Source organism: Podarcis cretensis (assembly GCF_951804945.1).
Source record: "Podarcis cretensis genome assembly, chromosome: 5".
In the NCBI taxonomy this organism is placed as follows: domain Eukaryota; kingdom Metazoa; phylum Chordata; class Lepidosauria; order Squamata; family Lacertidae; genus Podarcis; species Podarcis cretensis.
In genome coordinates this window covers 37,572,758-37,599,521 of record NC_137174.1, presented here as the reverse complement: position 1 = coordinate 37,599,521, position 26,764 = coordinate 37,572,758, and the positions used below count along the sequence as shown (strand labels likewise).

Below are 26,764 nucleotides of genomic sequence, written 5' to 3'. Positions count from 1 at the left end.
TTCAAGAACCCCAAATCATGGTGCCGGCATTCTCGATGTATGCCTTGTCAAGGCGTCCAGACTCTGATAACCACGGGATAAAAAAACGCAGAAATCAGTATTCTTTCCTAGTCTGTGTAAGGAATCTTGAAAAATCTGTTCATTTGTAATGATGCTATACATCTATCCTGATTTTTAAAAATTACACTTTACATTTGGTCCTGTAGGCAGCTGCCTTAGGTTTGTACCAAACTACCACATTTAGGAACTAAATGGGACAGGTATTTGCATATGAAACAGGGATGGGTAAAAAAATCCCTATGGTTTATGTCTGAGCTCTGCTTCTCTGGGTTCTGCTTCTCTGCCAAGACATTCCCTGACACAGGGCCAGCTGTTTAGCCACTCTGTTTAAGAAAAAACAGTTTTGCACAAACTTGTTCCAAACTGAGTTAATGTTTGTGAGAAGGATTGTAATTCCCTGTGAAGTTTCAACCAATCATAACCTTTTACCGAGAACTCTATTTGTAGACTTTAAAATGTCACCCCTTAGAATCCCAGTTTCCATTATAGATGGGGTCATGATGTCTGAAATATAAATCTGTAGAAGCTACTGAAGATTCAGAAGTTTTCAATATAGCTTTGCATCTGAGCGGGAGAATTAAATGAAGAGACATCACTCATTCTGCTTACAAGTTTTATTTACATAGGAATAGTTACTAGTGGTCTTGAATGAAGGCAAAATACCTTCTATTTACAATTTATATACATGTGTATACTTGAAAAGTAAGAAAACTGTACAAGAGAACCCAAACAGAGGACATACACGGGAACCAAGTAAGTAAATACATAAGAAAAGAAAGACATTTTAACTTCAAATTGTATGTTGTAAGTAATATAAAGTGTAGTTTTAAATCTGATAACGATACATAAATATTCCAACATACTGTAACCCAAATCTTTAAAACCGGTTCTGCAACTTCTTTTAACACTTGACAGCTGAAGTAGTCTCTCTTTTCTTTCAATTTTTTAATGCAATGATAAATTTCCACTTCATTTCCACGTACAGGGACCAGGTACAAAAAAAAATCATAATGCATTTTTATTTACATTAATACTATCAAAATGGATTTAGAAAGAACAAGCATTAGCTGCTCAGAGTTTAAGAGGTATCCTTTCCATCTCCCTCCAGTTCAAATGTCATTTTTAAAATGTTTTGGAGTGTGAAGGAAGTTTAAGAGCTTCCATAGATCACATTTACAGTACAGTGCTGATGTTAGATGTGACTGACAGTATGGATTTAGGGTATTAATTATTGTACACACTGCAATTCAAAACTATTCCATTTTGCATTTAAGTGAGAAAGGTTTTAATATACAGGGACTCAAACTTTCACATTAACATTGCTTAAAATGTGCAAAAGCGTTTGTCACTAGCTTATTAATTATACTAGTGTTTATCATCAAGTATAAGTCACTTTGATTTAAAAAATAAATCAAGAACTGATCTGATTTTCGTGGAATAGGAATCCAATTTTTCTGTAATGTAAGCAAGCTACCTACCAAGTACTTCAGGAAGCAAAATTCCAGAAACCCATCAGTTGCTTATACAAGCACACAGTTAAAATAGTTCTCTTAACCACTGCCATCTTTAGGCCAAAAGACTTTTTGCCAATGACTTTGCGGCAAGACTTGACGCAGCATACTCTGTTCCACCTTACGTACATTCATTTAACCGACGAGTGAAGCTGCAGTTTAAAAGGAGTTTAGCAAGACATATATAAAGCCTCCTATTATCTGGCATGTATACCAAAGCAAAAAAACTTATTTGGTCCTAAGAATTTCACTGCTTAATTTTGGAGGTATTTGTACCAAAATGTTTGGTTCAGGTAGCAGTTTTTGGGCCTTACTTTTTAAACGCCTGCTTTCCTCCCAAAAGTGCCTTTGTGATCATCATAAAAAAGGTATCCCTAAAAATTTAAAGTACCAACAAAAGTTATTACAAATTTTTATTGCATTCAACTTTAAATATTAAATATGCATTAGCCACTTTCTCAGTTTCATAAGTTTTTATTGTTTTGCTTCCTGTGAAAAGGGCTCCTCTCACAAAAAGCTCTTTAATACTGGCAACAGGGTGAACATTTCATCAAATTCCACCACTGTACTCAGTCAAATACTGTCTCTTCCTTAGGTCTTCCCAAGCTGTTTCTTCTTAGTGGTTTTCATTGATAAGATGTTTAGAATCCTTTAACAAGCAAGTGGTTTCTTTATTATTTCCAATAAACTTGAAATTAACTTTTTAGTGCTGGACTATGGTTCTTGTCTCCTTCTTTGCTATCCTTCATTAATGATGCAAACACCTGCAAATTGATTTTTAGGTAAGTGTTAAAAATCAGACACTATTCAATCTCTCATTAACTTTTATCAATACTGATACCTCATTGCAGGTTCGTTGCATCCATCATAATCACTGAAGATTATTTCATTCCCACTCCATCTCTTTTCCCCCGAGTAACCCAATATACAAAGTATCAATCCCCAAGTGATTAATAGAAAATAGGGAACGAAAAAGCATCATGACTCTTGAAAATGGTCTACCTTGGAAACACATGAAGCCCTTCTTTCTGCTCTCCAGTCAACAAGGGTTATCCACAATTTAAAACAACACAGCTAATTTTCCATTTTAGCCTATAGAAGGGTTTAATATGGAAAGATACATTGTTCATTTTACACCACCTGCTCTTTTGGGACTCTTGTAGAGCAGGAGGCACGCAAGGGCCTTAGATGACAATTGCGGGGTCAAGAACTTAGAACAGAAATACTGCTGCACACTGTAGCTGTGTAGTAGTTCGTCATGGGGTTAAAATACAAATGCTTTGAGTTTAAGGAAGTGTAGCTAAAGGTATTTCCCATTTAATAAGAGTTCAGTACTCCACCCATGAAGTAGCAGAACACTTCAGGGGCCTTGAATGGTTTCTCTCATTGTGACAGCATGCCCCACTCCCTCCTGAAAATGACAGGTAGGCAAGTTGTACCGCCTCCCCATGCAGACCCAGAACATCTTGCAGGAACACACCAGGGCCCTCATGAGACCTTGCCAGAACCTGCTAAGCAAGGTGGGAGATTTTTAAGCCCTCTACCTTGCTTACCAGCCTCTGGTGAGACCCCGCAAGGATCCCGAGATCATGCGTGGGGGGCAAGGCCTACTCAGCACGTCGGCTTTGGACAGACAGAGGTGGGGGGGGGGGTCCTGTTCCAGGGGCATTCCTGATTTTATGTGATTTTGCCTTTGCACACAGATTCCCAGAGCCTATCTCCCATTTCTGCTGATGGTTTAATATTGTTTTATGTGTGTGTGTATGTATATATATATATAGAGAGAGAGAGAGAGAGAAAGTATGTTCATATATTTTAATTGTTTACTGCGTTTATTCTCGCTAAGCTGTCCTAGTCAACATGTTTTTGAGGGCAGAAAATCAACAGTTTACGTGACCCAATTTATTTATAATAAAAATGAACACTTACCTGAGCCCATTTTTTGTTACTATTCTGCATCTGAATAGATGTAATACAAGTAAAGAGCTTCTCTGACGTGATGTCTTCAGGTAGCTTTGTTAGAAACTGTGCTATATGAATGAAGTCCATCTGCAGGAGGATATCTTCATACAGCCGAAGAATTCCTAATCCAGTTCTGAACAAAAATTCTTCTCCGTCTCTACAAAAGACATCCCAGACGCGACAGGCCAGATCAAGGGGTAGTGACTTGCTGTACAGGGTGAAGATCCTGGGGGGTGGGTTGTTGTTTTTTTTGAAATCAGAAGTATCAGGAACATGAGGACAAACTACATGCCATCACTTTTGTGCAGTGAACTTTGAGCTCCTTCACTGTCAGTGCTATTTTATTTAGAAGTCCATTAATACTTTGGATCTGGGAAAGACACACTGATAGGTATCCCACTCACACAAGCTGACTTCCCTGATCTTCCCCCTCCCTATCCACTGCAGTCCCCTGTACCAGGCTTTTCCTGGCTGAAGAAGCATGGTACAAGAAGCTGCAAGAGAGGAGCAGTGGGAAAGCTATACTGCATGAGCAGACATTCACTCGCGTACGTTTGTTTAGACACCAACAATCACAGCTAGATGGGAATTGTGTTCCCAACTTGCCCCAACAACTGCTCATCCTGCCCACACAGAAATTTCTACAGAGAGCCCATTATTTGTATTATCAAACTTCAGCTGCAAGTTTATCCATTTAACACAGAAAACAAAACAGAGCCTATTCAACCAATCTTCCAACTTACCAGTCTATCAAGTATATGTCAGGGGTAAGTTTGTAGGATTTAAAATGATGAAACAATTTGGGGAGGTTTTCCTCAAAAAATACTTCAAATGCTGCAAAGTACTTCAGCATCTGTAAAGAAAAAAAGAGAAAAACGCTAATAAAAGTCGGGGGGGGGGGGACGACGACGCACGAGGTGCCATAACTAATGAAGCCTTCAAGGAAGCTATACACCTGTCTACAGGACATACTCTGCTGGTGTTAGTGAAGAAAGTGCAGTGTACATCATTTAAATAGTAAAACGTCCAGTGCAGTTGCTATGACAACTGTAGTATCTGTACTTCTCCAGCAACAAATTTAGCCAACTACACTTACAGTGTAGACAACAGAAAAATGAGTTAGTCACTTTTTCATTGCTATCTTTCCATCCTGGCAAAAGCAAGAGATTGGCTGTAGGGTAGTCATTGGCCATTGTTTCCAGAAAATGAATTATAGGAGAGGAAGCTACAAGAACAGAAATCTGAAAAGGGATGGTAAATTTTAACAAAAGAAATAGTTGCCGATTTAATTCCAGAGACACAAGTACCCCTGCTAGTGGCAAGTATGAATGCAAAGCACTGTTCTTTAGGAAAGCAGAAATTCTACTGGGTGTAGACTGACACCCATTTCCTGCCTGTTAAAAAGATTCTAGTAGTCACAAAATGGTTCAAGTGAAATAGTAACAGTAAGTTACAAGACACTGGAAATTGTATATACCATGCTGTGATCCACACGGAAAAAGGCCAATTGGCATGGCTTGTTCAGGAGGTTTGCAAAGGCAATGAACGCATCTGCCTCTTCCAGATTGAGAATAAGGACTGCAGCAATGAAGGACATTCCCTGGACCTTCAAAAAACAAAAGCAGTGAAAGTGCATTAAGTAAACAGTCTCATTTTTATATTAAGGTAGGGATCTATAAGCTACAGTATTAGTAAAATTTATTTACAGCTTTTGACAAAAAAAACCAGGCTAACTTGTCACAGAAATGCTAAATTCAGTACTTAATGAGTTATCATTCAAATGCTCAAGGCAGTAAAGTGATTAGGGCAACTTAGACCTGCTTCAGTCATTGAAGTTTCCACTCATGGATGTATGGGTGGAATCTACAGCATCCTGGGGTAAGGTTGCTAATGTATTTTTTATAGCTTCAGTAGGAAGAATTGGCAGGTGGTTACCAGACAAATATAAGGTGGTGAAGCCAACACGTGAATAATATACATTCAGGGATTTTCTCCCCTTGCTTTTCTAGGGGCTAATGCCATAGGGAAGGAACATCTATAGTAGAATCTGGTGCACAATTACTGGGAAGTCCCAATCACATGTCAACAGGATTTACAGACTCATCTCTGCAGGCTACAGTTGAGCCATTACCTCTAGACCAGGGCTGGGAAACATTTTCAGCTCCAGGACAGATTCGTAGCTTCCCCATCCACAACAGGCTACATCGGTACGTCATGTAACATCAAAGGGGCTTGTCATCAGCACCAAGCAGCTAACCGTCTGCTTTATCCATTTGCTGGTGCAGTTTGAATCCAAACCACATCTGCAAACAGACATTTATTCTCTGTGTACCAGCAAAGCTGTCCACACAGTTGGTCAGTAGAGGGAAAACATCCCTTTGCTGATGCAGTTTGAATTTGAACCACAACTGTAAACATACAACTTCAAAGCGCCAATCAGCTGAGCGATGTTATCAACAATACCTCCTTGTCAAAGAGATACTGGAAGTGTACTTCAAGCTCCCAGTTGTTCCTTCACTGCAACACCACATCTGATGTCAGGTGTGGGGTAGGCGGGTGTGTAATGAGGAACATGATCCTGTGAGAGAGAGTAAGACCCCTGCCAGATCCAATTAGGCTCATTGGCTGGTGGTATCCCACCACTCCTCTAAATGGAACAGAGCAATTGGATTATCTATAAAACTATCACCCATACATGAAGTTGCAGGCAGGATTTGAAATACAGTGGTACCTCGCAAGACGAATGCCTCGAAAGACGAAAAACTCGCAAAACGAAAGAGTTTTTCGTTTTTTGAGTTGCTTCGCAAGACGGATTTCCCTATGGGCTTGCTTCGCAAGACGGAAACGTCTTGCAAGTTTGTTTCCTTTGTCTTGCAAGTTTGTTTCCTTTTTCTTAAAACCGTGCATTCACTTCGAGGAGCAACTCATAGCACGCGGTGTGGTAGCCTTTTTTGAGGTTTTTGAAGACTTTTGTGATTTTTGAAGCTTTTCCAAAGTCCGTGCTTTGCAAGACAAAAAAATCGCAAGACAAAAAACTCGCGGAATGAATTAATTTCGTCTTGCGAGGCACGACTGTATAAGCAATGGATTATTGATAGAATTAATGGTATCGGGTTTAGATAATAAAAACATGTGTTTTAAAACAGCTAACAAAAAGGAGTAATAAAATAAACATCAGGAAAGGAGGGGTAGGGAGTCAAAAAGAAGTTATGTATGTATTAAAAAAAACTATCATAAGTGTTTTGAAGTATCTATGGAGACATTGTGTGTGTGTGCGCGCGCGTGCACACATGCAAATATGAGAGACAGACCTCTTCTACTGGTGCTACACAGGCAAGCTATATTGAGATAGTTTACTCAGCAAAAACTATTCCTTTAAATGTCAAGCTAATATTTGTATGAAACGTCATTATAATGTGAAGAACGGCAATGTTTTAAGGATACTTACATATCCTACATCTGGTCTGTAACATGTATATGCTCCCAGGACACTGTGCAAAAGATCATGATAAGGGCCACCCTGAAGTGAAAACAACGGAAAAAAGAAACATATATGTTAACATTTATTTTGTTTTTCTGGCTTTATTTTGAATTCAGAAGACTATTTCCACTGGGTCACAATATATTCAATCTATACAAAGTTAGGCATGCCCAGAAGCTTGGCTACATATGTGTGACAGCAGCACTGAAATTCCTACAAGTCCATTTGTTCCTGACTGCATAGAACTGTAACAGCTCCAAAAGACTAAAAAAAACCCTCCACCCATTACCTATGAACACATGTGCGGGCGAGTGCACTCTTTCTCCATTCTATTGTACTACCTCCAAGCAAACAAGGGACAGTGAGCTAAAAAATGTCAACACTTAGGAACGCTGGCAGTCACCCCAGAGTGTGAACTTGGTTATTAGTATCCCAGTTCCAAACTGTACAGACAAAGTGCATTGTTTCTCCTAATGTTCTCTGGACTATACGTACTGCCAAGAGCTGTTTCAGTGCTGACAAAACGTAACTCTGAATTCACAACACTTTCGATCCAGCAAGTGTTTTTAGATGCGGAAAAAGCCTTGCATACAACGACTTGTGTATTTTCTTCCACCACTATCACCCTGTCCCAGATTGTGAAAAAGTAATTTCAGACAGAATCTTGGTCGTTAATAATTTCCTCCTCCTCCTCCTCCTCCTTTTTTAGTGGAGACATTAGGTCAGAGGTCAGCAACATGTTGCCCACTGTTACAGTGTGCCCACCTGTACCTCCTACAGTACCCACAATGTGTCTCAGTAACTATCCACTCAAATATCCATGAGACACTGTTTGCTCTTCCTGCTTAGCTCCTGCTTGCACTGACTCAGCTTCCCCTAAACTGAACACACTCCCTTAAATATGTCTACATTTCCCTGGATGCCAGGATTTGACACATACCCTCTCATTCGTTCTGAATAGAGATACAAACAGCTTCTCATTGTAAGTAACTGCAGCAGTGGTTGATATTTGCATCTCACCCCCCCCCCCCGATGAGGTGGCTGATGGGGGGGGGGATAGGACAGCACCACATTGAGGGCCTGTCCTTTCTTCTGCGCTTTTAAATGTGGCAGCCATTATGCCAAACCCCCGACAGCGGCCACCGCAGCTCAGAAAGGTTGGCGACGCTGCATTAGGTTATCATATAAATGAAAATTACAGAAACTTTTTGCAATTTAGTAGCAGCAGGGGTGAGGTTAACTAAACAAAACAGAAAGCCTCACACCTGAACATTTGTTATTTCATCCTTTAGTAACTCATATCGGAGCTGAAAATTAACTTTCGGGTTTGCAGGCTGTTCATTTAGGAATGCAAATTGGCTAAGCAAACAAAGAAGGGAAACTATCTAGACACAAAGTTTCAGGTGAGGCTTGAGCAAGGCAAAGTAACTGCAGTAGACAGCTCTCTGGGGTTTTTTTATTCTGTCTAGTTGGAATGCACTTTCGGTTTCACCAGGAACAAAAGAGGAAGACCACTCAAGTCTCTTGAGTAAACAAATCCTATTTTAACTCTGGGGATTAAAAGCTTCTTTGGGTCAAGGTACCTGCTATTTTGCTTGTTACACTGTAACAGCATACACAGAGATGGAACTACCGTATTTTTCGCCCTATAGGACGCACTTTTTCCCCTCCAAAAATGAAGGGGAAATGTGTGTGCGTCCTATGGGGCGAATGCAGGCTTTCGCTGAAGCCTGGAGAGTGAGAGGGGTCGGTGCGCACCGACCCCTCTCGCTCTCCAGGCTTCAGGAAGCTATCCGCAAGCCTGGGGAGCCCGCGGGCGTTCCCGCCGGGCTCCCAAGGCTTACGGACAGCAGCCTGCAGCCCGAAACCCGGGGAGTGCAGTGGAACACGCCCCGGGCTTCGGGCAGATATCCGCAAGCCTGGGGAGCCTGGCGGGAGTTCCCGCCGGGCTCCCCAGGCTTGCGGATAGCAGCCTGTTCTGGGGGCTGGGGTTGGGGGAAGCTCGGGCTTCCCCCGCCCCAGCCCCGTGCCTGGGGGGGGGGAAATAATTTTTTTCCTTTATTCTCCCCCCCCCCCAAAAAAAAACCTAGGTGCGCCCTATGGGCCGGTACGCCCTATAGGGCGAAAAATACGGTATATAAAAAACTTTGTATAGGGGCTTCTTCTTACGTGGCATTATAGACTGGAATGCCAATACCAAAATTCCAAGTCCACAAATGTTAAAAGGTGCAGGCATTGTCGTTTTTCTATTAAAACACATGCAGAGGTCTGACATATTTGAAAAGGGAGGTGGGTGAGTATATTTTTTCCCTTATACTACACCATTCATTTAGTTATTTGATATACTATCAAACAGTTCTCTGAAATCTGTTTTGTAAGTATAGTAAGATGCCATTTTTTCATGTTTTTAAAAAGCCAAACACTTAACACTTGCAGATTTGTACGCTTGTACTTCTGCCAGAATATTGTTATTTGAACAGCCGTGGAACTGGCTTACCTTCCCAGTTGGCAGCGGTGAGCAAGCATAAAGTCTAGCTGACCAGGTGATCTTTTGTTTGCAGTTATGCCCCACTCCCCAGAAAGAAGGGCTTAAGTCCCGTAAGACCTGCTATGTTTGCTCAGTGAATGAAGGCAACAAGGTTTGCAAGCTGCTTTTACATTCTATTGCTTTAGTTGGACACATCAATCAACCTCTCCCCAAACCCCAGCACTCGCCAGCCTGGAAAATGAATTTTAGCTTGCTTGCTATAGCTGCTTTGTTCCCTCCCACACTCCACCCTTGCAAGCACGTAAAGCAAGTCAAAGATCTAACTATTCGACTGCAGGGAAACACATGCATAGACAGAACATTTGCTAACCTGGTCAGATAAAACACTCCCTCTAAGTACCATGCCAAGAAGATGAAGTTATAGAGTTAATACCTGATACACAAGTGCCTTTTCAAATTATTTTTAAGTCACACTACTATTAATGTAACATGGAATTCTTCAGCTGCATGAATCCATGGCAGAAAATTCCATTTTTTAAAAAAACAACCTTTCATTGACAGATTTTTATTTTTTTTAAAGAAAATCAGCCACAGCGGGGGAAATGACCTCATGTTTAACATGTTTGTATCTGAACAAAGTCAAAAACATTTTACCTTCTGAAAAATATAGAGGGATGGAAATGTGCGGGATATATCCAATTTTATTAGCTCCAAACTAGCCTCCCGATCAGCAACTGATACTCCAGCATCTACAGAGATTAAAGCATGCAGATTTTTATATATGTATATGTCTGTAGAGTTATTTATACAGTAACGTAAGACTATGGCCATCTTCTACGTAGTCTGACTATTACTTCCAATCAGAAATTAAGAAAATACTAACTTAATTTACAGAAAGCAGGAAAAGGTGTAGAGAACAACTATTTCATTCAACTATCATTTTGACCTATGAGTCGTGTTTGGTATACCACTGCAAAAATAAAAAGGGGTTTTAAGAGGTGATTTTAAAAATGGTTTAACTCAAGCAGGCACAGATGTGTTGCCACAGTCCTCCCATTTTGTCCCCTCACCTCCATTTTGTCTCAGAATTTCCATCCTATAGTTGGCAAGGGCTCAGCAACCCAGGACAAGGATGGCAGACTATCTGGACTGTGCACTACTCTCTCTTGACCTGGGAAAGAGAGTTCCTAACCCTAAATGTCCAGGAGCTACAGACTTCTTGGACTTGCAAAATCAAAAGCAACTGCATCCTACTTTAAATTTGGACAATACCCTGCTACTCATTAAACTGGCAATACAAAGATCTCCATGCCCTTTTGACACAATGGAACCACACCATTCATTCCGTGTTTCAGAAAACAGCCAAAGCATATCCACCCTTTTTGTTCCTCTGGAAAACACCTTTCAACAGACTTCCTGTTTCAATTTTACAAAACTAATTGTTTGTAGAATTCTGGGGAAAGGATATCTCCTGAAAGCAGCCCTGCAAGCAGACACAGTGCCCAACTCATTCTGGGTTGGTAAAAGCTTTACTGCGCAGTAAAAGCTCTACTGTGTCCTGTATTTTTACTTTACTCCACCAAGGATCCTTCTCACCAGTCCTTCTTCTGTGATGGGGAAAAAACCTCACTTTCATTAATTCTCTTCCTCCCTTTCTGCCTGGTTTTTTTTTTTGTGTGTGTGTGTGTGTGTGTTTTTGCTTGCTTCTTCTTCCTCTCTCTCTAATCCTTGCTCTGCCTCTACCTTCTCCCTTCAACTAGAACACAGTTGTGCAATTTGGGCTTGTGGCCACTTGTCCTATTCTTTCTCCATCCCTTCTCAGTAGCCTTCAAGCACTTGACTTGTGACTTGGGCGTTATCATCATTTATTTTAAAACTCCCCTTTTCAGGGTTACATCCTGAAGTCTCAGTTGTTTTCCACTCCTTATGGAGTGTTCCACTATTCAAGCCAAAGACCTAAGTTACCCAGTTTGTGCTCCTGTTTATTCTGCAAGCATGATAGTTTCTAGGCCAGCTCTTCCAGGCGGACAGCAGCCTGCTCTCCTGCACAAAGAGCTGGGGCCCATAGAGCAAACAGACTCTTCAGCACAACACTATATTCCCTCATCTATCTATTGTTCCTGAAGGGCTTATTCCCCAAACATGAAATCAGGTTTCAGACCTCTTTAGAGACATACTGTACTTCCCAAGCAAGCGTGCTAAGATATCATCACGTCATATATTTATATTGGAAAAGGGCTTCTCCCCTCACCTCATCCCTCATAAGGTTGGATCACAACTGGCCAGACTTACTCTGAACTGATATTGCCAGTTCTGTTTGTTAAATTGGTATCCTCCCCACAAAACTACAAATGCAGACGATTTCTTTCTTTCTTTCTGAGCTGGACACTATTTAAAGCCTGTGACAATAAAATCTATCTTGCTTTTATTAAGCTCTTCCAGCTTCAGTTTTTATGGCAAATCCACTGGATCCTAACAGTATCACATTCTCTGAAGGAAACCCACATTTCAACGAGCAGACAATTTTAAGGTATCTGCTACTGCGCCTGAATCTCCAAACAAAGAGATGAACATATTGAGAAATCTGATTGGGATTCAACTTGCTCAGAACTATACCACATCAAATTGTAGCTGTTAGTTGATGATAATGTTAGCTTTCTATATGCAAGTATCAAACATATGATCCTACAATGAATGGCTGTGCTATATTTCTGAATGTGTCATTTGGCTAATCATGTGCATTCTACTTAGAAGAGTCTAAAAGTAGCAACGGGTATCATTGTAACCTACCTTCTGCATCATTCTCAGCACCCATTTCCCCAAAACTCTTCCATCGTTCCTTGGCTCTAGATAAGAAGATTTCATAGAGTTCTGCAAAACAGACAGCAAAATGGAGCCAAAGGGCAAATTTACAGATAAGAACTATACAATTTTCACAGTAATCCTGTTTTTATTATATGCATTTTAGTTATAAAAACCAGGAAGGGAAATCATACTGTGTAATATCCAGCCACTGACTCAGGACAGCTTCCCTGAATTTAGCTTTAGCTTGAGACATGAACAAGCCTTTTGCTGCCTGTATATCCCCCGTTGCACAAACAAACAAACCACTAGGTACTCCATTAACAAAATTTAACCAACTTCAAACCATGGCTTCATATTCCAGAACTGTTGAACATATATTCCTAGTTAAGATTAACCAGGAAACAATTGTTAATGGAAACACATGTAAAAGGGCTTCATGCACAGCTAAAATGCTCCTTTGTGTGTCTGGGTATTAATCCAAGATGTGATTGTCCAAACAAGTACATAGAGATCTAGGCATGCTCCATACAAAGATTTGTGAACTGTTAGAATCTTTACATTGTTCCAGTTCTTAAACCAGCTATACTGATCTTTCTTGAAAGAGATGAAACTGAAACATGCTAAAATCTACTAACCAAGTGATCTCTTCCTAAAAAGAGTGAGTCTTCATGCATATTAAAAACAGTCTCTTGAACTAAAATATTTAGTCAAGTCCCGTTATTTAAAGGCTGTCTCCTCCCCCACCCAACAAAACTATTAACAAGCTCTAGCTTTTTGAAAAGTATTTGACAGCTAGAAAAAGGTGTCCCTTTCATTATCATCTTTAAATGGCTTCAATTTAAAACTGGTATTGGGAGACTGTGCCAGTTACCTCTCCTGGGTGAAGCAAAATAGATACATTTTTGAACTTCTGTGGCATAAATTACCGTATTTTTCGCCCCATAGGACGCACTTTTTTCCCCTCCAAAAATGATGGGGAAATGTGTGTGTGTCCTATGGGGCGAATGCAGGCTTTCACTGAAGCCTGGAGAGCGAGAGGGGTCGGTGCGCACCAACCCCTCTTGCTCTCCAGGCTTCGCGCAGCTCTCCGCAAGGCGCGGGAGCCCAGCGCTGGGCTCCTGCAGCTTGCGGAGAGTTGCCTGCATGCCGAAGGCTGGGCACGCTGAGCTCAGCACGCTCAGACTTTGCGCAGCCCTCCGCAAGGCGCGGGAGCCCGGCACCGGGCTCCCACGGCTTGCGGAGAGTTGCCTGTTCTGGGGGCTGGGGTCGGGGGAAGCTCAGACTTCCCCCATCCCAGCCCCACACTTGGGGGGGGGGGAAATAATTTTTTCCCCTTTATTTCCCCCCACAAAACTAGGTGCGCCTTATGGGACGGTGCGTCCTATAGGGCGAAAAATGCGGTAATCTCTTCTAAAAGCAACTTCTTTCTGCATCAATAAAAGCTATTACAAACTCAGTGGAAGAAATGTTGGGTTATTTCTTGAGACCACCATCCTACTGAGAGAAGAGTTTGCATGTTTATAACACATACCAGGAGTAATATTCAGTTCATTTCCTACAGCAAGACTCCACACTTTCCCACGAACACTTGGAGGTAACCCTTGCCACCACAATTCTCGAACTCTCCTTGTAGAACGCCTAAAAAAAGAGAAGATGGGGGGGGTTGTTTTGGTAAGTACAGGTAATTTAGCTGCCATTCCTGGCATTTCCAGGTTGCTCCAGAAGCAAAGAACATCAGCAAGCTTTGGCTCCATATAGTGGAAAGTCAAGTGCTTTCCCTTATGGAAGCCAGGTCACCTGAGAGGGCTATTGGCACAGCTTTGTCCCATTTAAGCCAACAGTGCCTTATGGTTTCTCCTAGATGCCTCACCCAGGGAAACCCCCTGCCCCTGGAAGACTGCAACTTCGCACAGGGTGAGCATTTAGACAAACTGCTAATGACAACAATTTATTAAAGAGATTACTGAATAGAAAAAGTAATTCTAGACTATTATGAGGCCAAATACATGTTTGAGAACAGAAAGAAAAACATTCAAGGCGTTTGAGGGATATAAAAGCCTGTGAAGATTATATTTAATGCGTCTTCATCCTGCTCTTCAGTCAAAAGGGCTTCCACAGCAGCTAACAAGTATCAGTAAGAAGGCTCCTGATGTTACAAAAACATCTATACTTACATGGTTTCCCAATTAGGCAGTATTTCATTGACCCAAATCACCATAGCGCTAGCGATGTTCTCCTCTTGCTTGAAGCGTTCTTTCATTATTTTCTTCCTTCTATGTGCATCCTTAATTTCTATTAAATCCAGAATATTCAGTAATTTTAATTTTAAAACGTAATTTTAAAATCAACATTTCAAATATGTATCAAAATAGAAAATGTTCTTGGGGTTACATTCTCCAGATTAAGTCAACTGCCAAATTTCTTGCATATCGGCGCTGTTGAGATTAGCTCTCGACAGAAATATGAATCTCCCAATACTGTCCATTTCCTCATTTCCTCTTCCAAGTTTGCAAGACATAGTGGGTGTCTGCAATTGTGTATATCTAGTAAGAGGAAGTAGGGATGTACACTGACTAACCAACATCTCAAATAATGTTTGAATAAGCTGTTCTAGAGGAGCTTCGTAAGAAACCACTTGTTGCATGAACCATGACAAGCCAAGTTAGGACAGATGTTATTGGATGACTAATTAAATCTCAGAAAGCTGGGAGAGTAATGTAATAGTGGGTTCTAAGGGAAATTAGAGAGAGCCAGCAGTTTGGAGCAGAAGCAAAATTACTGATTCCAAGCAGAATGACTGGAGTAAAAAAGATTATTATTTTTTCAGTAAGAGATTACATTTCCAACTCCAACATTTACACCCCCCAAAAAAAAATCCACATTCTCAAATACCATCAGTATATAGAGGCAAAGATGAAACACAACAGCAAGTCAGTTGTTTTAGTCTCCAATCCTGTATTTTCATTTATCACATTAGAATTTGTGTTATTTAGTGAATTGTAGAGTTGGAAGAGATCCCAAGGGTCATCTAGTCCAGTGTTTCCCAACCTTGTGCCTCCAGCTGTTTTTGGACTACAATTCCCATCATCCCTTGCCACTGGTCTTGCTAGTCAGGGATGATGGGAGTTGTAGTTCAAAAACAGCTGGAGGCACAAGGTTGGGAAACACTGATCTAGTCAGTCCTGTGCAATGCAGGAAGCTCTTGGAAATCTGCCTTGCTTTCAGGACTGTTTCAAATATTACTGGTTTTTTTACACAGGTATGCGTGACCTCTATAATTTCTCACCCCAAACCCAATTAAGCCAGAGGGGTTCACTGAAACCCTTGTGTTGCTACTGCCTGCTTGGGATAAGGAGAATAGGAGGGAGAATAGGAGGGGTAGGTCTTCCAAGTACCCACCACAATACAAGGCTGGTGGGTTGTATTTGGCAAGGCAGGTCATGAGTTCTGCAGGTTTTATGTAAAAAGTGTGTATACCACACTATACAACCTACATGTCACCTGCGTACTTTCCCTTATGTAAAGGGTCCAATTCATGTAAGAAAAAGCAATTCTATTTGACAGGCTGTTAAAACAAATTGTTGACTGCACTGACCAGCCAACATAAGAAGCAAGTTGCCTTTGAGAAAATATTTTAATTGACGCTGGAGTGCTAATCTATTGCTATCATGGGTAAGCACTTGCAAGGGTGTAAGAAAGTTATGCACAAACATTAATAAACACGTACAGCGATATGGTTGCAACACTGGCATGAGCTCCGAGGAGTAGATAAGCAATTGTATCCTTTGTAAGGTCAAGGCCTAAAGTCTTTTAACTTGCACACAGTCTTGGTGCAGGATGACAACAGGTTTTAGGCTGAGGATAGAATCCACTAAATGCCATCTGCTGAAGGCTGCTGAAGTTGAAAAGGAAATGATCACCTGCATTTCCATATACACTAACTGCATTGTATACCAGTTCAACAGCGTAACATACACAAATGGTACATATCTAAATTGTGACTCTCTCTAGCGGAACACAAGCTACCACGCTACTGCTTTGGCTTTTTCTGCCATGTTAAGCTGCAGAGGTGAGTGTAACAGTGAAATAGATGTGTTGTGTGTGTTAGAGAGAAATATCTAGCTGTGCGTGCTGTGCGTGTACACCCACAAAGCATTAATGAATATCTGTCTTCAGAATCCCAAGTACAAAGCAATGTATGAAACAAATGTGAAAGTTTCAGTTCCACACAGAGTGTGCTAAAGTGTTAAAATTGCAGCCATACTTTGAAGGACAAATTAACTTCATTTTAAGACTGTACCTCTGTGTTAAAAGAAAGAAAGAAGAGTTGTCTTTTAGTCCAGGATAATTTGCATTCTATTTTTTATATTCCCACATTTTCGTTTTTGGAAAATAGCATTATGAACAGTAAGACTAGCCATACCTCTCTTTTTTGCTTCTGCCACCATTTCATCATATTCTTGTCTGTGACGTAAAGCCTCTTCTACAGATTTTGCAGGAAGGTTCCTGGGAGAAAAACGTAAGCAAAGGTAAGGCTAAATGAATCAAATTAAAAAGTTCTGTTTTGTTTCATTTCCTATACAAGGGAATAAATTATTCCACTCTGCTTACTCCCAACAGGACCTTCCCTTCTGAGTCGTGCAAGATACCATAATTACCTTACTGAAGCAAAGATTTATGCCCAATATCTCAGGAGGCAGGCAGACTATAAATAAGGGAAAAGGTAAGACTGACCCACATTATACAATATTTATAGTACAAACCTTCATCGTTTGTTTCCGGGCATAATTCAAGTTGCTGGGATGGATCTAGGAAGTCATTTACAACTTGGGGCAAGGATATCTGAAGGGCTACCTGAATGAACATTTCTGTGCACCACAAAAACCAACATTAAATTTTGATATGATCTTCAGGAGGAGGTAGGCAAATCCTTCCAGGCATAACTTTGGTCATAACAACCTGACATGAAACTGATACTCTGCTTTCAAAAGAACTCGTAGCGACTTACGATGGCCGATCCTCCAAAATAAGAGCAGTAGTTGAAAGTGGCTCAAATTCAAAGTGTCTACGTCTTGTCGCTTGGGGTACAGGTTTACATGTTTTTCCTGTTCGTGCTTCATACTCCTAAACAAGATTGAATGATATTATTTTAGTTGATCCACAGATGGGATAAATGGCAACAGTTTAAGCTTCCATCAATGAAGCTATGAGTTGCCTAGGTAACGACAACTTCAGAGTCAGATGAATATTGCTAGCAGTCATGCACAGTATCAGCTTGAGACTCAGGACAGAGCGAAAGGCGCTGCATCTAGTAATCGTGTTGTAACCAACACAAGCTAAAAGAGTAAATGTTCTGCAAATTACAGCGTGTGGAAAAGCCATATAAAAGGAGGAAGCAAGACAAGAGAAATAATCTGCTACTTATTGAAAGTTACTGGTCCCATTCTGATGTAACCTAGTGCTAAACAATGGTTTACCGTTATGGTTTAAAGTTCACAAGTTTCAACTAACCATGATTAAATTTGTCCTGGTTTAGACATAACACTTAACTGTGATTAGTGTAAAACAGAAGTAAGTGCATTTGAACTGCTCTTCCCAATCACACAGGAAGGACAGAAGGGGGACGGGAAAGTCTACAAGGACAAGGCTTACTATGGGCTCATTCCTGTAATGATAAACCATGTCTGACGAAGCCACTGTCTTTACTATCTCAGTTGTCAGTAGTATGGTAATCTGAATGTATACCACCACCCTGCTATCAGATAAAAATGTTGATCAACTTAGGTTGATTATACAGAAAAGAATTATACAGAAAAGAATTATAAAGCATATGTTTCTTCCTCACCAACACACATTCTTGCTGATTGTATTAAAAAGTGAGGTGAAACATTAATTGTGGCCAAACCACAATCTAAAAGGTTTGTATCAAAGAACTGTACCCACAGTGGTTTTGCAGTAATGACTACACTAGAGGTTTTGCCACTCTTTAGTATAAAAGAGATCAGGGCAAAATACTGCTACATACTGAATCAACCCCCCCCCCCCCAATTAAAAATACCTCAAATACACTGACCTAGCCCATTTCAAAACATAAAAAGCAACAAATCAGTTGAACTGAAAAAATATGCTGTTCTAAATAACTGGATTTGCAGCAGCTACAGAGGTAAAAATTATATGCACCAAGAAGTACAAAGCAAGCACACTAATTTTCTCATGAAAACTTTATCTTTGCCTTTAAAATGCATGGCTAGAGCCTAAGAGCCCTCCTGGATCAGACCAAAGGTCATTAAGTCCAGCATCCTGTTCTGACTGTGGCCAACCAGATAAAGCTTCTTAATTAATTTGGTACACCTAAAATGTAAAAAAAAAAACAACCAACCCCCCAAACCCCTCAACTATTCAGAAATCCCTTCTTCCAAAATATCAATACTATATGAGGGCCTAACAGAGGATGAGTTTTCATAACATAATAAAAGTTTGGTGCCACCTTTTAAAAGGAGTTTGGCTATTTTGGACACCGTTTGCTAGCATTCAGAATCGGAGCAAGGCACATTCAGAATCGGAGGCTTGTGGCTAGCATTCGGAGGCTAGCATTCAGAATCGGAGGCTTGTGGCTTCGCTTTTGCAAGCATGTTGGCTGGAGAACAAGAATACCACTTCATTTAAAGCACCCAACTTTGGCAAGTTATTGTGACATCAAATTCATCAGTTATGGTTTGGTCAGACAGCTAAATGAGGGGTTCCCTGCCTGATGCAGCGACAGGGTTGTATAGATTGCAGCACTTATTTGGCATCAACCCACAGCATTATTATTGCTTTAGAGAATGCTGCTGGGACAGCTACAACATAAATGAAAAGGCCACACCATTTACATTACCGTGTTTTTGGCACTACGTTAAATACATTTATGGCAACTGCACAGATGATTTTTCAGCCTAACATAAATATTCAGAAATATAATTTACAAAATACAGATGTAGCAGATATCCTAATCTCAATTATTGGGGATGAAATGACTTGCTAGAATCAGCAAGATTCAATTCTGCCAAACATGGCTGGCCTTACCAGCGACTACCCATAATATTTCCAAGCTTGTCTTCACAACTACAAGGGCTAAAAGACTTCAACAGACCCATTAATGGGAGCTACAGTCCTCCAGACATGGGAAAGGTAACTGACCTTTGGACATTTTCAGAAGGTCAAATTAAGAGGCTGTGAAAAGCATCTATTCAGAGAATGTTAGAAGCAATAAATACATTTTTATAAGTTATGCAATGGAGTGCAAAAAAGATTAATGTTGTGCCAGTGAACACATAAAAGTATAGATGCTTGCCAGGCTGATTAGTCAGTTAGGGCTGTGTATACTTTATGCTGGTAAAAGGTTTGTGCCAAGATAATGCAAGATCTGCACCCTGCATAAATTCTATTTGCTCACTCTGCTTAAATGTCTGCTAACCGTAGATAGTAGCAGGAAACTCTTCAGTACAATAAAGCTTCACCCTGTGACCATTAGAAGCCCTGCCCTAGAAACCCTACCCTGCCTCATCTGTTTTGTTTGTTGTTGTTTTAATTTTTACCAGGCACTACCCACAATATTTCCAAGTTTATCTTCCCAGCCACAAAGACTAGAAATTATCAGGCTACTGAATTCTGGACCCAATACCAGCTTCTGTCCCTGCACAGTGCAAACACCAGCTACACTCAGCCTTTGCTAAAGCACTTTTAGATAGGCTAGCTGAGACAGGTACCTCCTGCACACAGCAATTTCTTGACAATTGCTACTGTCTGTAAGATAGAAAATCAATTAAGAATGCCATTTTGGACACAAGTTTCCTTGTGTCAGTACTGAATGCATAAAGGGCAAGGAAGGGATGCAAGACTCTGAACACTTAACTCCTTGTTTATTTTGTGATGTGACAAACTGAAAGCAAGCTTGTTTGAATGCTTTGTCGTTTGAGCAATTGTGTGCATTTATGACTGTGTAAAATTAAAGTTAACACTGTTGCCTTGTGACTTGTTCTTGGCTATAAACACCAGCCAAGGAGATATCAAATATGTTCATGAACCTCAACTGCCTGCGTAGCAATCATTTCAAGAGGCTACTTTATGTGCATGGACTAAAAGTAAAAATAAAATAACTACTGTATGTTCCTAACATTGAGTTTCTGGATTGCCAATTGACAAACCTTATTTGACATAATGTGAGGTATGGAAGGAATATCAGAGAAATTCAGTGTTTCTTATGAAGATAACCATGCATGGCAAGAAACTGACTATTCCTACCTTATGCCTCCCTTAGGGGAGCTTTTCCCAACCTGGTGGCCTCTAGATACTTGGACTATAATAGTTCCATCATTCCTGACTTGGGTCATGCTGGTGGGAACTGATGGGACTTGTGGCCCAACATATCTGGAGTGCACCAGTTATTAACCATATCAGACTATTATGACAGCTCCAAAAAATATGTAATGCATCGGCTTAAAGCATATCATTCACACGTTATATGTTTCCAGGGAGAAACACTAGTGTAACAGGGTAATCACTGCATAATGTGTGATGCTGCCCCAAATGTTCAGTTGAGAAGCATGTAACAGCATCCTAAGCAGTGTTTCCGAACCTGGTGCCCTCCATATATTTAAAGCTCCCATCAGTTCCAGCTTGCATAACCACTGGTGGGCACCCAGTTGGGGAAGGCTGATCTTAAAGCGCCCCAACTCCAATAATACTTTACTGGGTTGGGAATTTTTCTTCATTAAAACTTTAAACATCTGATAGTTCTATACATATTCCCTGCTCCATCGCTTTTTCCTCTGGTGGTATGTCTATTAAATCATAAGCTTTCAGGCAGCAACACTCTTAAAAAAATGTGTGTGCTTTGTAAGATTCAGATGCCTGATAAAATACTATTCCTGGTCCTTGCACTGAAGAAGAATATAGATTCCTAGCATCAGATTGCAGATACCCAGCCAACTGAACAGAGTTCTCCAACTCTGTCTAGTCTCTTGATAATTCCGACCATCCACCCAATAAATTGAACCAGGATAATCTATAAATGGAGATCCCAAGATAACTGTGGGAAGCAAAGAAGAAAACCCTTTGTCATAGAGTTATGAAAGTGTATTTTAGACAATCTCTGGTAGGGGCACCATGTCACTCACCTCCCCCCTTTGCTGTAAGTAGCATCATTCTCTGGGATATGAAACAAAGACTGTGTTCAAATGAAGTGCAGAATCCACTACATGTTATATTCATCAAACTGAAACCCAAGTGCTTCATTGTTCTTGACAAGTCTACCTTGCCACTAACAAATAAGAACTCCAAACCTAAGGGTTAGCTTGTTGTTGTTGTTCCAAGGTGGGTTACAATAATAAAAGCACAATGTTTAAAAATAGTTTTAAACAACTTAAAATTACAGAATAACCTGGGTCCTAAAAATACATCAAGTGTCAAAAGCCAGTGTATAGAGGTGCGCCTTTTTAAGTTCAGGAATTTGCATCAGAGAGAGGAGTTGCTGATACATTATAGCCAAGGCAACTCAGAAGATATTAAAAAGCAAGCCTTATAAAGAGGTTTAAAGGAATTTGAAAAAGCAGAGTGTGAATGGCAGTAGATACGGCAACAGACATACAATTACCCCAAGAAAGGGAAATTGGAGAGAATGAAAGATGAGGAAGCAGAGTCAGCCTATCAGCATTTCCACTCTCTCTAAAGAAAACAATATCATTTCAGTGCTACTGATGATCAAGTTCCAATAGATTCAAGTGTCAGGATTCACAAGGCACTGCAACTCAATGCCATCCTTCCTCCCACTCCACCCCCACCCCCCCAGCAACAAAACACACAGAGGAGGGGGAAAGGGTTTCCATTTTTTTAGGGTTAACATTTGCACTTTTTTAACCCTTAAGGCCTTAACAAGCAAATAATAATAAAAATTCAAAGAAAGGCACTCAAATATTTTAAAGGCAGAAAAGCATGCTTAACATAACCAAGATAAACAGGAAGAAAAGGGAGGAAAGGGACTAGCTCCAACAATCTGAGCTCTCTTACATCTGCCAAAATATTCTTTTATTCTCTCAGCATGTGTCCAATTATGTTACTAACAGATGGGGATCCTGACACTTTGATCTAGTAGTATATTTGACGAAGAGGAGAAAATAGGACTCCTATCCGACATGACCCCATTCAAATGCCAATATTCTTACTGCAGGCTGTTCCCTATTCAAAGCTACTAACAAATGAATAGTTAGAAACTAGGGGATTAAATGGTTGAAAGAGGAAATAACATCTAAATGACTCATTAATCAAGATGGCCTGAAAATCGGCTTTTCAAATACATACTACTTTAGACTGGGTTGGGATTAAGATTCAAGATACTAAGAGAATTTAGTTTAACATGTTAACAAGCAGCGATCTACAGCCACCCTGAGTTTTGAGTGAACAAGAGAACGGAGGGGTACACATTTTTTAAGTAGATCACACCCCCAATTTAGATGGCGTATTCATTATTTAATCAGTTATCTAGAAAAGCACCAAGGCTTATTGCTCATAGATAATAGTGGCAGAACAGAGAGCAATAGCTGGTCTTAATACAATGGGAAAGTATTGCTCCATGGATAAGAGCTCACTATGAGTACAGCTAGTCAAGAAAAAAACCCGAGTCCTTTGATTTTAAGGAAGTTCTCCTTGCACTATAATATAGCTGCAGCCTTTGCCAAGCTCAACTCTGGCATATTTTCTCTTCACCAGTCCACTTGGAATGGCGACCTTTAACATTGGAAACTGTTACAATTATTTAATTTCACTATACAGCCAGACATCAGTGAAGTTGCTGAAAACATCTGTAGACTATTGCTTAAAAATCACTGAAAGCCACATGCTAAGTGAACAAGAATGAATATTTCATTCAACTGCAACAATTAATCTGGATACATTTTCAAATGAAAGAAACGAAACAAAGAAATTCATATCAAATTTGCAAACTGTGAACAAGGGAAATGAGTAAAACTTGCTTTTCAATAATGGTATTCAGTGACTTGATGAGTTAGTACTGTTAACTCACGCTACAATTATGTGATATGCCATCTAATTCAATGATTGCTAAAAAGATCCCATGCATGGCATATAATGTGATAGAAAAATATTAAATTTCATACCCCTGTGTTTAATAGATTGAGTGTAGATACTGATGCAACACTGCCAGAACTTTCATCCTAATGAGAAAAACAGAAGTAAATCCTTAGAGAAACAATTGACAGTCATTAATATACAGCAACATGCATGCAAACTTTATGTTCTTCTTTACAGTTTATACGGACCACCAGTGCGTACTGCTTTTTCAAGCATGCTCATGTTCAATTCCAATGCAGATTGAGATTGAGGCATTGGGCAGATTTAAGACATATACCCATACTCTACATTAAAAGCTAAAATTCAAAGCTTCTATCAAAAAATCACCGAAAGTTTAAGGCACAGATTGTATAATACGTAAAGAGGACAAAAATAATAATCCGTTATGGCCTTCATAGCCAAGTCATGCCCTAGCCAGCAGTCTTCAGATCTTCTCAATTAGAAAGGCCCACTCTAAATGGTTAGCATCTGTGGAAACATACATTTGGCTTCTCTCTGGTATTTTTGATAAGCTTATATGTAAATTCTACTAGTTTTAAATCTTTTTAGTGAGGTGCATATGTTTTAGATAGCTAAAATGAATGGTTCCACAAGGACTAAGCAGGGAAGAAAGTCGACAGGAAATGATTTGGATGTTTAAATTCAGATCTATCTTAGCATTCATTTCTGTTTATGAAGCATTTGGCACAGCAGTAAAGATGCATCAAGGGACCAATGTCCTAAACTAGCAGAGCAATTCAAACCTCCTTTGGGCTAGGCTGGCAGGGGCTGGATTGGGCAAATGCACCTCCACCCAAATCAAACCCCTCCCAACAGTGCTGCTGGTCTCTTATCAGCCTTCCACTGCCTCTGGAGTGAAAGCAGTGGAGCTCCCCTTCCCAGGAGTGGGGAAGGGGCTGGCCTGGCCAGGATAAATTACTGTATTTTCCCGTGTATAAGACAAGGCTTTCATATTAAAATTAAAATTAAAAAGGTTTTCATATTAAAATTAATTCTTAAAAATTGGGAGTCATCTTATACACGGATAGTGCAGAGGGGGACATGTGACTGGTGGCCGCATGCAGTACATTACAATCAGCGATTCAGTGGGTGGTTGGATGGTGCAGCAAGGTCTGCTGGCGATTGGCGGCTGCTGGCAGAAGCGGGCAGGCGATCGGTGGCTTCATAGAGGCGTTTGTTTGGCAGCGACGGTCAGGCGGGTGAACAACCGTTGGCACCCCCCCCCCCATAGAAGCTCAACAACTCTGGGCAATCGCCCCCCATTTCCTCAATTTAGAGTCCCAAAAAATAGGGGTCATGTTATACACAGAAAAATACGGTATATCCCAAGCCATCCCTGCTGATGCCACATAGTGGCCTTGGGCCCCATTTGGGCCTGGTCACTGCTCCAGCTCCAGACTGGCACAGCAATCTGCCTGCTCGCCCCCATGCGCAGCACAGCTGCAGATGCAGTGGTGGTCTTGCCACTCCATAAAACCCCTTTTGTGCCAGGGAGGAGTTTAGATTGCTCCCTACATACCGTATTTTTTGCTCTATAAGACTCACTTTTTCCCTCCTAAAAAGTAAGGGGAAATGTGTGTGCGTCTTATGGAGCGAATGCAGGCTGCGCAGCTATCCCAGAAGCCAGAACGGCAAAAGGGATTGCTACTTTCACTGTGTAGCAATCCCTCTTGCTGTTCTGGCTTCTGAGATTCAGAATATTTTTTTTCTTGTTTTCCTCTTCCAAAAACTAGGTGTGTCTTGTGTTCTGGTGTGTCTTATAGAGCAAAAAATACAGTAACTAACACAAAAAGAGACTGCGTCACACCTGAAGCAGTACTGAAAAGGCTGTACAAATTGACTAATATTATGTCTTCACGTATCAGGAGGGGCAGAAACAGGGACTACCGAGAATAAGATGTAAACCCTGCCAAACTAATAGCAAGGTGACCAAACGTATACTTCAAACCTAGAGAGGTTCGCCATGCCAGAAAAAGCGAATGACCTCAGTATGAACATTGGTTGGCAAATCAACTAGCAGCCTTCTAGGGCCCAGCAAATTTCTCTCCAGTTCCATTTGTCCTTGGGAGATCTAGTGACAGATCGGCCACCCACTATGGCAACATTATTCCAGAAAGTCTATGAACATGGGATAGGTAGTTTAACTAAGATACCAGGAATCTTGATAGCAAAAGCTCACGCGCCAAGCGCACCAAGTTATCTAGGAATCTTTTCCCATAACCTTGGAAGCACCTCTCTGATGGGATAAACATTTCCCCACATTGTGTCAGTGTAGTAGTAGGTTGTATTAGCAAGTAAGGAACTTTGTTAACTGGTTTAACATACTTAGTTGCTGGTTTAACATACTTTCGCTGATCTTCATTGTTTGCGGGCACTAAACCATGCTCATTTATGGGTAACAGATGTTACAGAATACTGTAGGTCATAGGATCAATATGAATGTTCCAAACATTCATGGGAGGGATCTGAGCCCATAAAAATTTCCAGATCTTCCTCTCTGCAGGCAAAGAGAGACTACCTTGTTACAATCAATGAAATCACTGATGCTGTTACTCTTCTGCCTTCGGTTCTCTGGCAGCAGGAGTATGTATTTCAAGGGAGTGTTGGGGAAGCAAAGTGTGCTATACCTGATGTCAGGGGACTGCCATCGCAACAGGGGAGGGGGGCAGGAGAATACAGAGAGCCTCCGACGCTGCTCCTCGTCCAGCGGAGAGGGAAGCCACACCTCCAGTGGGGCAGAGCGGGAAGTGGATAGCCAGGCGAGGGGAGGGCTCGGGTTGTCAGCACCCGGGGCAAGGCAAGTAATTTGCGCCCCCTAACCCATGGATTTGCGCCCCCTAACCCGTGGATTTGCACCCCCTAACCCTAACCCCCAGATGTTGCGCCCGGTGCGGCCGGCCCCCCCTGCACCCCCACGCTACGCCACTGCTGAGAGCCCAAGAGCCTCACCTAACCCGGCTGGCCAGGAAACAGACATGCCGTTTCCGTCGCCCAGCTTGAGCAGAGGGGTGAAACGTAAGGAGGGGAGGCGGAGATTTGGGGTGTCTAAGTTCTTATGTTGGGGGAGAAACCAGAAGGGGCCACTCCCGGAATCTGCAAGTGACTGAGACGGACATGAACTTTGGGGTTCTGCACTGTAAATAGTTTGCACCAATAAAACCTGTAAAAGACAAGTTGGAGTCCTGTCTGGTTACTCGTGAGCACCACTTCCAGACCTGACATTTGTCATCAAGGCCATCTTTAGCATATGCGGCACCGGGGTGCAAAGATCCACCCGGCGCCCCTAGGTTGTCCAAAGTTGTTGACTTTTTTAAGGGAGAGAACTGCCAA

At 41.1% G+C, this 26,764-nt stretch overlaps 1 protein-coding gene across 4 annotated transcripts in view; it reads right to left on the bottom strand.

The window, feature by feature from the left end:
- Window positions 1-659: 659 nt before the first annotated feature.
- TBC1D12 (TBC1 domain family member 12) overlaps window positions 660-26,764 on the bottom strand; it is a 45,933-nt gene continuing 19,828 nt past the window's right edge. Inside the window, exons 3-14 of one of the 4 annotated variants that reach the window (XM_079976276.1) lie at window positions 23,461-23,517; window positions 17,316-17,431; window positions 16,731-16,813; window positions 14,482-14,599; window positions 13,839-13,945; window positions 12,293-12,373; window positions 10,157-10,251; window positions 6,982-7,053; window positions 5,011-5,139; window positions 4,277-4,386; window positions 3,501-3,759; window positions 660-2,335 (exon numbers count right to left, since the gene is read on the bottom strand). In XM_079976276.1, the coding sequence (XP_079832402.1) occupies window positions 2,267-2,335; window positions 3,501-3,759; window positions 4,277-4,386; window positions 5,011-5,139; window positions 6,982-7,053; window positions 10,157-10,251; window positions 12,293-12,373; window positions 13,839-13,945; window positions 14,482-14,599; window positions 16,731-16,813; window positions 17,316-17,431; window positions 23,461-23,517 (1,296 nt within the window). In that variant the 3' untranslated portion in view covers window positions 660-2,266. The other 3 variants (XM_079976277.1, XM_079976279.1, XM_079976278.1) reach the window with 3 other exon arrangements.